A 17,975-nucleotide genomic window follows, 5' to 3' on the forward strand; every position below is an offset into this window, starting at 1 on the left:
TACCTTAGGTGTTTGAATGTTTTCCTAGTTTGACTTATAAGTTCCTAAATAGTACAGCTTGTAATTACCAGGTTTTCATGATGTATGTCTTACTGCAAATTTAAAGAGATTATATGATGCTTTAGATACCTTACTTACATGTCTTAAGTATTCTGCACCACCCCATGAACTTCCTGAACTGTGTAGAAATAGGTGGTGCATCTCTGTAATGGGAGCTTCCTACAGCTTTCAACTAACATGTTACAGCATGTGCATTTTGGTTTGTAGAAGATAATTACCATTATCTTAATTCTCCTAACATTTAATAAATGAATAGCCACTGTCTTTGTAGGGGCTGTCTGATCTAGACAAGTGGATAAAGTGCTAGATGCTACTGATTGCCTTAATCATATTGATCTTCAGTTGAATGTCTGAATGCACCCTGTTCAATTTCATGGAAAAACAGCAAAGGAGAGTGAAAATTGCTTTTGCAAGCTCATATGGCAAACCATTGTCAAAACTAGGCCTCCCAACTTTTCATCCACCACACTCAGTTGATCAGAATACTGAAATTATTTAATCCACTCTCTCGGAGCTTTAATCTCTCATGTCCACACATGGAGTATTTGATAAGCAGCCAGATGTGCAAGACATCACCCAGGCCTAGCAGATGAGGCATGTGCCTTGTGGACAGACAGTCACTCACTGGAGCAGCCACTGGAGGCCTGGTGGAACACCTGGGGCATCTTCAGTAGTACTAGACCCCCAGTTTATGCCCAACTGAACAAAATCCTTGATGTCTGTATGTGTGTCCTTGATACACAAAGTCAGAAATGTGTATCTGAAACAGTCAGAAGGCCTTAATCATTTTGGAGTGGCCAGTTTGAGAAAGCCTAACAGGCCTGACTTTGAGAGAATGCTGAAAAATATTCAGTTAAGGGGTCTCAACTTGACTATCCAGTATGACTAGTGTCTCTAAAATATCTTGACCTCTTTGTAAGCGTTGCTAAAAGCAAAGTCCTGAGGATGGTACATTTTGGCTTGAGGAGGAGGGGGGAAAGAATTATTTGGGAGTCTTGATGTCAGTGGCTAATGCTGGGAGGAATTGTGAACTTTGAAAAGGAAACTGGGCAAGAAAGAAGGAGGCCTGATCCTGCAAAATCTTTAAGGGTGTGTTTGGCAGAAATCCTTGAGGTAACTTGATTGAAGACTAGTGGCTGATAAGTTTCCTTTTTTTCTGTCTCTTGTAACCTGTGTTAGGTTAATAGATGTAGGCTAAGCTTGCGTTAGAACATCAAAGTTTAGTGTGGTTGCAAAACTTGTTAGTTGCAGTTTACAGTTGAAATAGAGGCTGAGATCTGATTTGGATTTGTTGTGTGACCGCAGGTTTCTGAACCTTATCTTCACTTCTGTTGCTGTTGTCTATGGTTGAGAATGAAGTATACTCCCTGTGTGGTAAAGCCAGAAGAATTAGCCTTGCATAACTTTCAAAGCTAGATAAATATTTCAGGTTGTTCAAGTGCTTGCTTTCTACAGCTTTGAGGAGCCAAGAGTGGTAGTGCATGAGGAAGAAAATACATCCTGTGCTATATTGCATTTCCTAGTCCCTTTACAGTACAGCTTTATAGTATTGAGGGGGAACTCCCTGAGTTTATAAGTAAGAATCTGTTGGAAATTATTTGACATTGATGATCAATTCTTGGTTTTGAGGGAATTAAGAGGCTATCACAAATTAGATGCCCATTGCATTTTGAAGAGATTAAAAGGTTTGCTTGCTTGATTTTTTTCAAGTTCTTACAGTGTAGCTCTAAACAAAGGTTTAAACCTGTTTACCTGGCATTTATGTATTCATTTATTTATAGAGCAATATATCAGGTTGCACTTTTATGTAATCTCAGCCCCCTAAAGTTTCATTCCCCCCTTTCCTTTCTCCACCCCCCATTCGCGCAGTCCATGTATAAAATGTATGATACTGTTCCTTCTCATTTCTTTAAGCAGAATAAATAATGTTCTGAGAACAAAATTAAAGACTGCTTTTGTTGATTTTACTTCTGTAACTAATGCTTAAGGTCTTTCTTCCATTAGTGTATGGTTTAACATGCATTTCTGTAGCTGGTTGTATCACTATACTTTGGTGGTGGCGGGGGTGTTATTTCAGGAAAGATTGAAAGTTTTATGTAACTGAAGTTCCTGGCATTCATTATTTTAGATCTTACGAGATCCTGGTGCTCACTAACCATACATGTGTACTTAAGAAGTTGCTGCTTTTATAAGTCATTATTAATTGAAGAGTTTCTGGGATGCTTCATGGTGGTTAATTGGGAGCTATGGATGAGTCTCAAGTTCTTAGCTGATACGTAATACAGGTTGTTAATGCTTCTGCTGTTGACTTTAGGTTGTCTCTCCTGGACCATTGAGGGTGTGACAAAAGAGCTATCTTTTTAGGAAATTTCACTTCTCACATTAAAAGTAAACTCCCTGAGCAGCTGCTGTCCTGTGACATACTGCAACTATTGCGTGTACAACTGAGTTGTTTTATATTCTGTTCTTTTCTCTCTCACTGGCTGTGAAGAAAAGGAAAGAAAAACTGTTAACCTCCACCATGAAAAAAAGATGAGCTCTAAAGAGCCCTTTACATGTCAGGCTGTGTACTAACTAAAGTGGCACTTTGCGATACCCTCATCTCAGATTAACTCAGCCATACCTAAGGTATGTTGTGGTTTAACCCCAGCCAGCAACTAAGCACCACGCAGCTGCTCACTCACTCCCCCCCCGCAGTGGGATGGGGGAGAGAATAGGAAAAAAAGTAAAACTCGTGGGTTGAGATAAGAACAGAAAGGAAGAAACTAATAATGATAATAATAACAATAGTAAAATGACAATGATAATAATAAGATTGGAGTATACAAAACAAGTGATGGATAATGCAATTACTCACCACCTGCTGACCGACGCCCAGTTAGTTCCTGAGCAGCGATCCCTCCTCCCCAACTCCCCCTAGTTTATATACTGGGCATGACATCACATGGTATGGAATACCCCGTTGGCCAGTTTGGGTCAGCTGCCCTGGCTGTGTCCCCTCCCAACTTCTTGTGCCCCTCCAGCCGTCTTGTTGGCTGGGCATGAGAAGCTGAAAAATCCTTGATTTAGTCTAAACATTACTTAGCGACAACTGAAAACATCAGTGTGTTATCAACATTCTTCTCATCCTGAATCCAAAACAACACTATACCAGCTACTAGGAAGACAATTAACTCTATCCCAGCCAAAACCAGGACACTTAGTTACAGAAAAGTGACTAGAATTTTGTACAAGACGCTGCATAGATTGTGCCTTATGCTTTTTGACAGGCCGGATGACGTTACTCAAAATTACCACTGTGTCTTTTTTAAGGTATGTGGTGTCAAGATAGGACATTTAAGGTCATTAACGGTCACTGAGATTTAAAGTCAGTTTTTCAGTTATAACTAGTGAATTCTTTAAATAAGAACATGCTGATTCTTAAGAATTCTGGAGTTATTAGGAGAGATTTTGGACGTCTTTAAAAAGATTTATATATATATAAATTCTGTAGTCATGGAAGATACCTGCTTCCATGATTTTGCTTTCTTTGTTAGGGAAATAATTTTTGCCAGTTTTTGTGGTAAAACCAAAACCAGAGTGGGTCACCTTTGGCATGAACTGTATTCCTCCCTCCTTCTTCATGAAGGTTAGCTTTCCCATAATCTTTATAAAAATGCTTACACTGATGGGCTTTTCGGAGAAATGGGAGGTTAGTTTATTTGTGATTTAATTGTCTAAGATGTGTCATTTTAAGTAACTATGTCAAAATCTCACTAAACGAAATACTGTTGGTCATGATGGATTGTAAACCCATTACACCAGTATTTCCAGTCTACAGAATTAACTGCTATGGAAACCTACTCAATTACAGGTTTTATGATTCGCTGTACATGAGATATGAAAGAGCTATATAACATTCTTTTCCAATTTCAGCCCCTCCTAATATGCTCTTACTGCTTGGGGTCGAGCCTGTTCTAGTCTTGAGATGTCATAGCCACCAAGAAACCTTGCTGAAACATGGAGTTCACCAAGTTTTGAGAGTGGGGGTGGGACAGGTAAGTGGTGTTTCTTACTTTATATGACGCTCTTTTGCAATTTAAAAAATATATACTAATGTTCACACTGGAGGCCACCAGTTCTTTCCCTTTGTATTATTAACTAGTTCTTAAAAAACAAAAACTTGCAAAACTGCGCCATAGAGTGAGCAAACACTGTTTCCTTCCGTTCTCTCCCCCCTTTCTCGTTGGCGTGTTCTTTTTGCCAGCAAGATCCTGCGGTGTTTTTATCTTCCAGAATACAGAATATTATTAGGATTACTTTTGAGTATGTGCATTTAGACTTCAGAGTCTTTTATTTTCAGGAGAGTGGAGAGTGGAAGGGGAAAATTGGACATATGGTAAAATAATTTATGTGCCTATTAGAGCAGTGATCACATGGCATTACTGTACTGATAAATCAGCTTTTTTAAATACAGATACCATATTACTGATAGTCCCTATCTCCCTTTTCAATAACTAAAAAATTGTAGGCATTTAGGTACATCTGTATATTTTACTGTATTATATATAACAATAAGCTGTTTTTAATTTTGAAAGTGGTTTTACAGATAGGTACTTAATCTTAACAGAACCCAGTGGATGTAAATGTAATTATCTGTAGTAGTTTTAGAGGAAGAATTGTGTCAGTGCATATTGCTAGTTTTGCCCAAATGTATTAGGATTGAAACGTCTCCTGCCAGTCTGCTGTTTTGCAGTAGTAGGCTCAGGAATAAATCTGGAGATTTGCTTTCAGCAAAATTTATCTTGCAATAAAGTGTAAAAGAATGCCACTTTCTGGGGGAAATGACTTGGTGAAAGAAGTTTGCAAGTGGTGCATGCTAATGATTTCTGAGATTAACTTGTTCATTGCAGAAGATTATTTCCAACGCGTACAGAAACTCCAAATGTAATTAGGTGGATCCCGCTGCTGTTTCAGTGTCTTGTCTCAAGTGGAAATACCTTATTGATAGTGAATGTAGGCATGTGTGGGAAGGCAGTCTGAAATAAAGGAGATTGAAACATTTTAAGCTATGAAATCTTCTGGTGTGGTAGCAGGAAGGAATGTATGTTTGAAGCTGTAATTCTCTTGTTTGCTGGTAACATTTTATGAAACTTTCACTTTCTGGGCTGAAATATTATTTCTGCCTAAAATGAATATGGAGGTGGAAAATAAGATGTCTGTAATCACAGACATGAAGTATCTGACAACTGAAAGCTAATTATGTTTAAGAGAGGCCTGCTTTTGAAGAATGCTTTTTTAAGTGGCTTTTAGGAGGAGGAGGAGGACTGCTTTGAACGTTGAATCACAAATGTAGATAGTGTCTTTTTTTGTGATCCTACTTTGTCTGTGGGTTTTCTTGTTTTTAAAGTCATAAATGATTGAGTGAGTAGATGGTCTGGCTTAATTTTATCTTTGTGAACTTTGAAAGGTATTAAATTCTAGGAGCCTCTACATAGATTTTGCAAAAGCATAAATTAATATAGTTATTGTTTGGTATATTCATAGTTTAAGTATTGCACATTTAATAATTTCTGTACATGGGGAAAATAGCTAGATTCTACAATTGCCCTGTAAACTACCATTTGCAGTTTTGTTTTCTTGGAAAACAGTTGTGACCTTCACAGCTTCTAAGATACATCCAAATGGGGTTTTGTCTGCATGAAGAGGCCAGATATTGCAAAGAATTATGCATTTGCACTATGTTCACTTCACAGGCGTATTTTGGGGGATTTTTGCAAGTTGGAAAAAAATGAAAAACTTTTAAGCTTGTGTAATTCTAGCATTTGATGCTGGTGCTTTGTGACTTCTAAAATATGTGAACTCTGCTCTCAGACTGTGCATTTCCATACATTCTGGTAGTGTTGTTCAGGAATGTATCTTTAGATATGCTGCTTTTGTCAGTAATTTTACAGTTTGAGAGAGAGAATCTTGTATTTGGAATGTTCATTGTAATCACAGTTTTTCTATAAATGTGAGCGGGTTGAGGTTTTTCCCATGAATAACAACCTGTCTACCTTTCATTAAGCATCTGGAATGAGATAGCACCTAAATGCATTTCAGGGCTAAGACATAACTGTGAAGTTAGTAATAGGTTGGTTTTATTTTCTTGGAATAACTGCCATTTACTGCATGTTATCCATGTAAGGGTGGGACGTTTTGAATCACTCAGATTTTAAATAGATCACGGTTGTTCTGAGACCTAGAGATTTCAGATAATCCTATTAATTTAAAAATATGATGGAATTAATGGAGTTGGGAGAGGACATGGTGTGGAAAATGCTTCAGTATTATATTTAATACAGAATTGTAAAATACTGTATTATATATGTGGAATATTGAAAAATGGTTACATACTGAATTTCTGCAAATTCTTCCTGAAACATTGTCAGCATTGAAGTCTTCATCACTTCCCAATGTTAGGAAGTCGCCTATACAAGTCCCAAGTGTTTGCAAGCCCAGTAACGGGGTGAGTGGGTTGGCCTCTGCTGCGGCTGGCCACATCTTGAACTGGGCAGGGATGTGGTGGGATCCGATCAGAGAGCTGAGCTGGGGTCCTGCCTGTGCCTTCCTGCCTGCCATGCTCTGCCATGCAGTGCTGGAGGGGCAGCTTCCCCGGCCACCTCTGTCTCTGGGGCTCTGCTGTGGGTCATAAATGAGACCCACGTATCGCCAGCAGGGCAGGGTCTCCTCTCCCTCCACATTTTGACTTTAAAAAAAAAAAAAAAAGATACTTTGGCTAATATTGTTTACCTTTTTTATGCAGAAGCACGCTAATCATGGCTCTGACATATTTAAATGCTGAAATTTCCATTTTTTTTTCCCAAGGATCATTCTGAGAAATTTCTGTGGTATCAACTTGCACTTACTGTCAGGTATTACAAAGGAGGTGAAAAGTTTATTTCACAGTGAGAATGGAAATAGGGATTACACTTTCCAGCTGGGGATAAGCATGCATCTTCTCAATAGTTTTGATAGATGAGATTAGTTTTATGTCTTGATCAAAATAGCAAAAAGATACATGAAAGCAAACTACTTAGCCTTTTCTTAAATGCACTGGTAATCATGGAGAATAACATGCATGTTCTTCAGAAGAATTGGTTTTTATGTTCTATTTTTTGGTTTTGTGTTGTATTTTTTTTATTTCAGTAAACAAGTATGTCAGTATCTCTACTGTGGGTTAATTATGTTACCTGCAATGTCTAATGAGTTAAATATTAGAACAGAAAACTTACCAAGCCATGTAATGGCAGGATAGCAGGTAGTCAAACAGCTTTGTATTCTTTCATCACAGCTTAAGTTATATTTCTTGAAATCAAAGACCTTAATAGTTGTTTTGAACACGTTTGTTGAAAACTGAAAGTCAAACTTCACATTTCCAGTGCTTGGTCCTCCGGAGTGAATTTCAGTAAACTTCAAATGAAGTGTCTCCTGTCTCTTTTTGTTTTGATTTTGAAGAAGTCACAGAAATAGCAGCTGAAATTGTGTCCAGAAATCATTCTTTTTCGTTATCAGTAGGCTGTTGGGTCAGGTTAGAAGCACAGCAGAGCATCAAACGAGGAAACGTGGTATATCCTAAATACAGGGTTTACCTTATAGTGTGGTGAAATGCCTTGTAGGGTAGTAGCTCATGCCAATCTATTCTGGGTTCATCTGTGTTGTGCAGTACCACATAGAGATCCTCAGCTGGGTTGTGACAGTGTTATAGCTGCGCTAGCACGGTGTGCTATTGGAACCGAGGTACACATTTTCTCAGGAAGGCTGCAAGGTGAGCCTCGATGAGGTACCTAGATAATTTGCAGTATAAGAAAGCTTATGGGGATGTATCTGAAGTACTTTCATGGGTTCTGCTTTATGCTGTGTAAACAAAAGCAAGGCAGCTTGGGTTTCTAGCACTGTGGTTTTGGAATGGAGGGATATTCCATGTGGTGTTACTGACTTCACAAGAAACAACACTCTGGTAGCTTTTTGAAAAAATCTATTCATATCTGATGTGCAGGTATCTTTTTCAAGCAAGTGCTGTCTTATTACTGTATAATATTGGGGAAAGGACAGGGGAAGGTTTACTTCTGTTTTAATAATCTTCTAGTTTTTAGGACTGTAAAGGTTATGGGAAGCTAAGAATTGCTGCTTCTTTCAGTCTAAATACACATTTGTAATATGTTGGCTGTTTGTAGTTTTGCTTAGGTCCAGCAGCATGAAAAATAACAGTTTTTGATTGCTGCCACCAGAATGCTCAATAAATGCTGTACGTAATAGGAACAGTTATTTTGATTTGGTTTCTAGAATTCACCCTTTTCACAACATGGGGGGAAAGAATCTCCCTCTCATTCCTGCTGTTAGGCAGCTCTCATTTCGTTGGGTCCTTGCTTTAGTTCTGCTGCAAAGATCTCGTAACATTCCAAAGATGTATGCATGTTTATAAATATATGTAAACAGTTGAAGCAAGGGTATTGTAGTGTGGTTTAGGGGGGTGGGCATGTGACAAGGAGGAAGGAAGTTAGAGAAGAAGTCACAGAAAAAATGATGCGAATGGCAGTAAAAATAGAAGGACAGCCAAAAGGCAATACAAGATACATCATAACTGAGAATGAAGTGTTGGGGGTGGACTGGTGTTGAACATGATAAAAGCTCAAAAACAAGATTCATATTAATTTGTTTGAAAATTGCATTAGAAAGTTGATACTGGTATGATTAAATACAGTACAGAAGCGTATGTTCTCTTAATTGCAGGAGGCATGGTTTAGAAGAACTTTATATTATACTTGGATGCCTTTTGATATTGTCAGATAAACAAATGGTATTGTTTTGCCATTGTAGGAAGATGAAAAATTTCTGACAGACTTGTTTGCACAACTAACAGATGAAGCCACAGATGAGGAGAAAAGACAGGAATTGGTAAGAAACCTGTAAAATATATATGAATGGGACAGTTACTACAAAGTGATATGTGCATCTTTTTTTAATTACTAACTAGTATATTATTCCTGTTTTTCAGGTAAATTTTCTGAAAGAGTTTTGTGCATTCTCTCAAACACTGCAACCTCAAAACAGAGATGCATTTTTCAAAACCTTGTCAAATATGGGCATACTGCCAGCACTAGAAGTTATATTGGTAAGTCAGTTCGATTTTATTTGTGATAACAATTTTGTTTATCTCCAGAGAGGTTTTTTTAAAAAGGTAAGCATGCCAGACTTCAGTCACATGGTTTTCTGAAGTGTTTGCTTCATTTGTCTTGTCTTAGTTTGAGATTCAGAACACTTAAAATATTTTTTTTAAAACTTTAAAAGCAGTTACAATATGACATTGGTAAGCGCCCTGGCATTCTTACATTTTTGTTTCCTCATTTGCTTTCCTATCTTTACATGCTTCTTGGTGTACAATTAAGTAAGAAAATAGGGAAATAGACCAAAGGGCAGGGAAACCATAAAATTTATTTTGCCCAACATATGTCACATGTACAAAGAAGAGGTTAGAGTCAATTCAGTTTTAGAATACAGTTCTAGTAATAGTTAGGTATGACTCGTAAGTTGGAATTAAAAGCTATACAGTTTCTGTTTTTCATTCCATTTAAGCCTTTTCTTTTAAGAAAACATAAATGATTTTATTTTACTTTTCCAGGGCATGGATGATGCACAAGTACGAAGTGCAGCCACTGATATATTCTCATATTTGGTTGAATACAACCCGTCCATGGTACGAGAGTTTGTCATGCAGGAAGCACAGCAGAACGATGATGTAAGTAGAGGGTCCCCAGAATGTGTGTGTTGTTTTTTGAAATTACTGTTTTATACTTACAACTCTAATGACATGAGCCCTAGTTCTGAAGAAGTATGGCATATAGTCATGATGGTTACAGGATACTCAACTACCATGTTTTTAAAAGTTCTGTTAGCCAGGTAAGACAAATGTTTGCCTGTTTACGTATTCTTGTTCCGTTGCGTGTAAAGTAAAACAGGTTACCATAAACCACCATTTTTGTTAACTTCAGCTGTCATACAAGCAAAACAAAATGGTTTTGAATGATGACCTCCTTAAAATGTGAAATACAGATTTCAGTCTTGATCTTAGCATGTATATGCGTTTTTAATTTACTTGTAAGAAACCTGTGTTCAGTTTACTATCATACACGTTGAAAGTGGAATTATGGTCCTAAGTGTTTGAGAACACTTTTTGACAGAGGTTTACATTTCCCAGAGATCCTCTGTAGCTGATTAATACAAAATGCTAGCACACAACTAGTATTAAGAAGGGTATCTCAAAGTGGCATTCAGTGGAGAAAAAACATTGTGCTGCCTTTTCCATAGAGGAGATAGTTAATGTTTTTTCTTATATCTGCTAAGAACATGCCAGAGAACATGAAGCTGCTGGTGCTTCTACTTCTGTACTGGAATAAAGGGGCAGCCAGGACAAGGAATATCACTGGTGGTTCCAGCCATTTGAATCTGATGACTCTCCTCTTTTATGTGGGACAGTGGTAACCAAGCAACTTTAGTGTAGGGATTCCTAAATGTAAAGATTATTTTCTATTTTTATGTGTTATTCTTGTTTTCTGCAAGTACAAGTTGGGGTTATTTTTAGGTGAAAATAATCTTATCAAGTTCAATAGCATTATGAAATTTACTGTTGTATGTTTGTGGAAATAAGACTTTTGGTATGTATTCTAAAGGGGGATCCAAATTAAAACTTCTGTGCTCTGAAAATGCTTCCAGAAATCAGTTGAATTTTGAGACCATTAAATATCTGCCTCTGTACTTACTATCTTTTGGAATTTCATTTCAGACTAAATTCTAAATTAGATTGTTAATTTCAGAACCATTTTTAGTTGATGTGAAAGATTCTTCTTCACTGTTTGCCTTCTTACTGTCGAACCACTGACCAGAATGCATTTGATAAAGCACCATTTTTAACCAGGCAGTAACCCTTTTAGAAGATAATTTCAGATTTGGGGCAAGGGAGTAGCATTAGAATTGATTTTTCCTTTTTTTTCTCCCCCTTCTTAGGATATATTACTCATTAACCTCATTATAGAACACATGATTTGTGACACAGATCCAGAACTTGGAGGGGCAGTGCTACTCATGGGTTTGCTTCGTACTTTAGTTGATCCAGAAAATATGCTTGCCACAGCTAATGTAAGTAAATACCTTCAAATGAAATTACAGTTGGTTTTTTAGGGTATTTGGTGATATATGTTACATACATAATTTTTTTTTTTTATTCTTTAGAAAACAGAAAAGACAGAGTTCTTGGGTTTCTTCTATAAACATTGTATGCATGTTCTGACAGCCCCTCTATTGGCCAATACTACAGAGGACAAGCCTAGCAAAGGTAATGCCACTCTGGATTTTGGGCACATCAAAGCTGTTGAATGTCAATGTTTAAAATAGAATAACTGTCAAAGGATGTTTTCTGTCTGAAAGAGAATCTGAGACTATGATACAGAGTTCAAAGTTAAATGTTGATTCATGATTTAGTCATTTGAATAACTTACAATCATAACGTTCAGCAGAGACCTGATTTAAGAAGTAAACAGCATTTGCTGCAGATTTTGCTTCAGCAAAAATTAAAATATTTGTATAATTTTTACTAACTCATGAAGCTGTTCAGTGACATAGACTTGTAAACATGTGTAAATGTTTTTTAAGGTCAGGGATTACTAGAGAGGATGCAAAATTGCCCTTGAGAAGGTGTGTATCACAATACTGTGCTGAATTTGAGGGTATTGGTTCTACGTCAGGCTAAGAAAGCAGAGATCAGTGATGAAGTAACTGTTCTTGCTGGCGACTAGCAGCAGTACTGTTTGTTTATTAATAGTATAACACATCCAAAATGGATGTGAAAGGAGGTACGTAAATGATACATAAATGTTCTCTAAACTTTTTAATTTATTGTAGAGATTTCCAAGGGATTAGTTAAATTAATCTGTTTTATCTCAACTGGTTTCCAGATAGATTGGAAGTGAGATTTTCACTATTTAAAATACTTGCATTCTTTAATGGTCAACAGTCTGGCAATATGTTTAAAAAGGTTGCACTACCTTTTAAAAAAAGATTAAATCTAACATATGTTTAATTTATTATTTGTCTACTTAAAAGCAGGATTTGAGTTCATGTTTCGTATAAGCTGATACAGTTATGTCCTAGAGGTATTAAGAGCCTGAGATATTTCTTGCATAGTACTTTTGTTAAAAGGCATAATAGATCACTTTTTTGGTACAAACTTAGTCAAGGCAGTGCATATAGGGAAATACTTTATGATATGGACATCGTAATGAAATTTGGTTAAATAAGCCTGACTGCTTGTGTTAGTGTTAAGTCCTGTACTCTGAACCTTCAAACACTGGTTTAAGACAGACAAAATGTAATTGTTTCTATAGTTTAAGAGGGTTTCCTGCCATATCTGTAGAAATAGAAAATATTCAGTCCATAACAAGCTTGTCCAATTTCTATTTTGAAGACTAAGCATACCCTGCAGCATGTTCCCTAAACTATCTGTGGGAATATACAAGAATTTGGAAATGTTTACCAGACTGCAGTTGGATATTTGAAGTTAGCTTCTGAAGGCAATATCCTAGATATGTTTAAATACTTTGGTTTTGGTTTTGTTACAGATGATTTTCAGACAGCCCAACTCTTGGCATTAATACTGGAATTGCTAACTTTCTGCGTAGAACATCATACTTACCACATAAAAAACTACATCATTAACAAAGATATCCTGCGAAGGGTACTCGTTCTCATGGCCTCAAAGCACGCTTTCTTGGCATTGTGTAAGTTTGAAAGCTAAAGAATAAACTAGTATTTTGTGAATGTGAAGTGTTACATATCTTTATTCTGCTGGAAGAAAAATGTTCACAGATCATGACAATTTGTGACTGAATACAGAAATTCTACTGTTATACTCTGTGTTTCTCATACCAATTTATAGATAAGTCAGCTAATATTAGTAAATAATTTTGCATTTATAGATGTCTTTTTTTCTAAAAAGCAGAAGGATTTTTCTTAATCTCAATGTAGAGCTGAATTGAAAAGATAGTATCTCAATATTGAATATCCTAAGAGAACTATTTCAAGATTTTATATTTTTTTAGTAGAAATTATCAGAGGTATTTAATTAGAGATATAATTATCTGACTGCATTAAACTGCACAGAAGCTCAGTGTGCTGCTGTTCAAACTCTGGCAGTTTCTTAACCATGCTCAGCACAGTAATAGCAAAGCGGTGTGACTTAATTCTGGAGGCAAGTAAGAGATTTTTTCCATGATTCCATTGTGCACATAGAGTAAATCAAAGCCTAAAGTTGACTGAGCAGTACCATACAGTAAGAAGTGCCTTTCAAATTTGTAACTGAATCACCTGAGTTTGGTTTTAGAACCCTTGAATAATCTTTTTTCATGTACACCCAGCTGCTAACCAAAATGTGCTGCCTTATAGCAAGATGAGACTCTCTGTTTATGCATGGACTTTCACATACTTGTGTATGCTTCAGAGTTTCAGAAATAGCATTAAACTGGATGTAAATTAAGTCTTTGCTTTACTGTGTGTGTGAAGAAAATGTCATTTACCAATTTTAAAATGAGATAGTTTGCATTCTAATCAAATAAGACTTAATTAAATGTAATCAAACTTACATTTGAATACTAGGAATGATAAGCAAATTTCCCAGTTCTTCTACTGAGAAATTATTTTACCTTTATCATAAGCCATTTAAAAAATTGAAAATACACCTTTATGTTAGTGGTAATATAGTTAAACAGTAGTATATTATTTCTTCAGTGAACAGAGGTGGTTTCACTTGCACAATTATGGTGGAGGATTTCTTTATGATAAAATAGTTAAGTAATCTTCAGCAGTATAGTTAAGACTGTTGAAAAGCAGAGAATAGCTGAATGTATTACCTGGTTCTAATAATACAATGCTGTATGAGAACTGAGGTTGCAAATTGCCCTAACTAGTGCTGAGTAATTTCTGGATTTTTTTTCTTTTAAATTTAAAAATTTAAAAATTCTTTTTACAACACTTCTGTTTCAGGTGCCCTTCGTTTCAAGAGAAAGATAATTGGGCTGAAGGATGAATTCTACAACCGTTACATAATGAAAAGTTTTTTGTTTGAACCTGTGGTCAAAGCATTTCTAAATAATGGTTCCCGTTATAATCTGATGAACTCTGCCATAATAGAGATGTTTGAATTTATCAGAGTGGTGAGTGCTGTTACATGCTGAAGATAATTACTGTATTGTTTAATCTTGTAGTTGAAGACAACTTTTCTTTTTGCTTGTACCCTAAATTATGCTTTCATAATGGGACAGTATGATACTGTATTTAAATTAACTTTCTTTTATATCACTCTTACATATTTGTACATGTTCTTTCTTACGTTCAAACAGTAACTTGACTTGAAAATTAAATTCACTTCATAGTGTATTCACAGTAGTCGGATTTGCAAAGGCATCACTAATCGAGTTTCATCATGCAGGTTGGATGGGCCTGTTATGACAGGAATGTAATTTGAAACTACTGCTACAAAACCATCAAATTTAGCTATGCTCTGTAATGTCAGTTCAACAGAATATGGAAACATACAGAAGAGATACTAGTCTTTTTTCATTATATTAATGGAGTGCTACAAATTCCTTCTGTGGGGAGTCTCTTAAAATATTCACGCCAGTTTGGCTGTCTGCACAGTACTGTTTCCTCACTGTTGTTTGCATCCAGATTCTGACAAGATGCTGTACAGACTATAAATGTGGTAAGTCAGGCCAAGCTAGGGTGCAGACAGTCATGGAGGAGTGAGTGAGTGATGAAAAAAGGAGGCTTTGTCACCTCTGGAAATCATCTGTGCTGATGACCTCTTTCCTCTTTGAGTTGGGTCTTAAGGTAATTGAAGACTGAGATGACCTGATCGTCATGGAAGAGTTGATTTTAGAATGGTTTTGAAGCTATGAAAAAAGTTAATCCATATAGGTGGTCCTGACTTCAGCGCTGTGGTCTTTCATTACTCTGTGAGATTGGGTGCTGATTCTGCAGTTCATGCTATGGGGAAATAAATAATCTTTTATTTTCTTATCCTCCTTTTCACATGGATACTCAGGTTGCATTTCCAGAATTCTTGGTATCTGCTGATAATTTTTGTCAGTTTTTTTAATCCAGGTTTCTTTTTAAAGACAGCAAATTTAAAAAAAAAGCATGCTTTTGTTGTTACTGATGCATTACCATACATAAGAGATGACCTTTGAGCACGTAACCAAGAAGGGAAATAATTAGGGTATTAAGATTTTGTTGCTTTGCTTGTCCTTAGTAGACGGTAATTCGGGTGTTTATTCTGCAGTGTATTCCAGGGGCTGTGCAGTGCTAAGAAAGACAAACAATGCACAGGAGCAATTTTCTTGGTGCAGTATGCAGACCTGTGCTAGTCTCAGCTGTCCAGAGTGGCTTTGGGCAGCCACAGCGCTAAACTGAAATAGCAGAACAGTTGGGAGCCTTTTGTAAAGGATCTTGACCAACACCGTGTGGTCACAAATGAAAAACTTGATGTTAGTTTCTGATGAAAAATACCTTCCTTGTTCTCATCCTGCACAAATGCATTGAATAATTATTTTTGCATACTTAATTTATTTGAAGCGAGGAAAGAAACAATATGAATGCTAAGTCTGTATCTCATAAACATATATTTTAATTGACTGATGACAACAGGTATCAGTCTATCAATATAAAAATATTTATAAGTTACAGTGGGAAAGACCTTTCAGAATTGGTTTTGGTATAATTTTCTATCAGGGTTTTAGTTCTGTTCATGTGTTTTGAAGGAGATATTGTTAGAAAATTGCTGCTATTATGCCTGTTTTGCTAATCAAATATTTGAAGCTCTTGATTTTTAACTACACTTGTATGCATAATACTCATATTTGCATAAGCTAATTAATATGATGCTTCCTGTGGAATGTTTAAAAATAATCTCTCATTTTGGTTACTTTTTACATTGTATTAAATAAATGCATTTGAATGAAAATAAGTCACTTTATCTTTGTTTGTTCCTATAGGAAGATATAAAATCGTTGACAGCTCATGTAATTGAAAATTACTGGAAGGCACTGGAAGATGTAGATTATGTGCAGACATTCAAAGGACTGAAACTACGGTTTGAGCAACAAAGGGAAAGACAAGATAATCCAAAACTTGACAGGTAAAATGCACTAAATGCTCTTATTAGTATATTATTGCTTTAATTCTGTTTTGGGAATATTGGTGGTTTGTTCTGTGATACTGGGAAATGTAAACCATTTAGACTCCTGCTTGCATCTCAGGCATTGTTGAATTTACTTGATTAAAAGTGTGATTTCCAGATGTGTTACTTCAAACTCTTGATCAGCTTTCAGCTAACATTAGTTGCTAGACCCCCAGTAATAAATGCTAAGTTGTTATATCCTGAATTTATGTACACTACTGTAATGAGGCTGGAAGCCTGTCAAGTATCTGCAGTTCATTAGCTTAAATAACAGATTCCCACTGTTGCATTTGAAAGATTGTTCAGTTGTGAATATCGTTCTGTGGGTTTTTCCTTCAGAAATTCACATCAGATTTTCTTTTATTTTAGTTGTGGGAGTAGATATTTTGATAAGCTCTACCAAAATGACTGAGAAATAGAATGTACAAAGAAGTTTTTAGAGGATGCTTTTTTGTCACTGTTAGATTTGCTGATGGAGTAAAAAACAATCTGATGTAACACTTGAATCACTCCTTCTGTTTGCCAGAGCATAAGTTCCTTTCCTTGGTACACAGTTACCCAAGGTTAAAAGGTTAGGGTGTCTAAAAATAGGAAGCTTAGGACTTTTTACTCCATTTATTTTTGGCAAACGATATTACTTTTGTGTGTAGTTTCATTAAAACAGAATGGACTGCTTGTATGAATAGATGAGTTACTCTTAAGAGTTGTTAGCAAGACCTGTTGTTGTTCTGTTGTCTTGAATTAGTTTGAAAACACATTAAAAAATTAATCCTGATTAGTCATACTAGGACATCTTGAAATTTCAGACTTCTAAGTTATTTTATTACCTGCTACAGGATTTCTTAACCAATATTTAAATTTGAGACTTGTACAATTAAAATGAAAGTATAATTGTAGATTTGTTTTAAAATGTTGAAGCACTTTCAAGAGTATGTGTGGGATCTGCAGTTTTGAGTACTAATGTTTTACAGGTGAGATGTTACTATTTTGGCTTGTGTCAGCTAAGCTTGGCACTTAAATAGCTGTGAAATTCAAGCCTGTGATTCTTACATTAATGCATGTGCTGGAAAGAACACCCAGCCACTTCCTTCAATAATTTCCATCCAGTATAGGAAGTAAAACCTAAGTCTTTTCTTGGCTTAAGTTGAGCTAAGTGATTGTGTATAGTTGTGCCGCATGAGTTTATCCAGCAGAAGGTTATAGCTTCAACAGGTTTGTAGCTCAACCAGCTCAGTTTTTACCTTCTTCCTACATCTTATATAGTGGCTGCTGCACAAGCCCTGTCACAGTCATGTAATTTCTTAAGTGAAAATCCAGAAATAATAAAATGCAAAAATAACAAGAATCTGTTTACACATTTTAGCAAGGAATAGTTCAGTAAGGAAGGAGGCCAAAAATTTTGTTGACATGGGCCACAAAAGTATTCAGAAGAGTGCCACTTAAGTAATAGTTTGCACTATTAGCAGAACTTGAATTTAAATGCAATGTAAAATGATGCAGTATGTATAGATCTAGATGATAGTGTTGGCAAGCAAATTATTCAGAATTAGATTTGGTTTTGAAAGCACATTTAGGGTTCTTATTTAATACCTTGTAATTTCCTAATTTTTTCTCTGCTGGCTTTTTCCTGCAGTCAGTAATGCAAGACCTTTTCTCTAAACAGAGTAAG

The 17,975-nt window shown here is 36.1% G+C and overlaps 1 protein-coding gene across 4 annotated transcripts in view; it reads left to right on the forward strand.

Annotated features, from left to right (window-relative positions):
- Nucleotides 1–17,975, forward strand: part of PPP4R3A (protein phosphatase 4 regulatory subunit 3A) — a 47,354-nt gene that overhangs the window by 23,825 nt on the left and 5,554 nt on the right. For all 4 annotated transcript variants that reach the window (XM_075029961.1, XM_075029958.1, XM_075029959.1 and 1 more), the window contains 8 exons: nt 8,899–8,976; nt 9,077–9,193; nt 9,701–9,817; nt 11,083–11,214; nt 11,308–11,410; nt 12,693–12,851; nt 14,113–14,282; nt 16,122–16,264. In XM_075029961.1, coding sequence (XP_074886062.1) covers nt 8,899–8,976; nt 9,077–9,193; nt 9,701–9,817; nt 11,083–11,214; nt 11,308–11,410; nt 12,693–12,851; nt 14,113–14,282; nt 16,122–16,264 — 1,019 coding nt within the window. The remainder of the gene's footprint in view (nt 1–8,898; nt 8,977–9,076; nt 9,194–9,700; nt 9,818–11,082; nt 11,215–11,307; nt 11,411–12,692; nt 12,852–14,112; nt 14,283–16,121; nt 16,265–17,975) is intronic.

This window comes from Buteo buteo, chromosome 6 (genome assembly GCF_964188355.1).
Source record: "Buteo buteo chromosome 6, bButBut1.hap1.1, whole genome shotgun sequence".
Classification (NCBI taxonomy): Eukaryota; Metazoa; Chordata; class Aves; order Accipitriformes; family Accipitridae; genus Buteo; species Buteo buteo.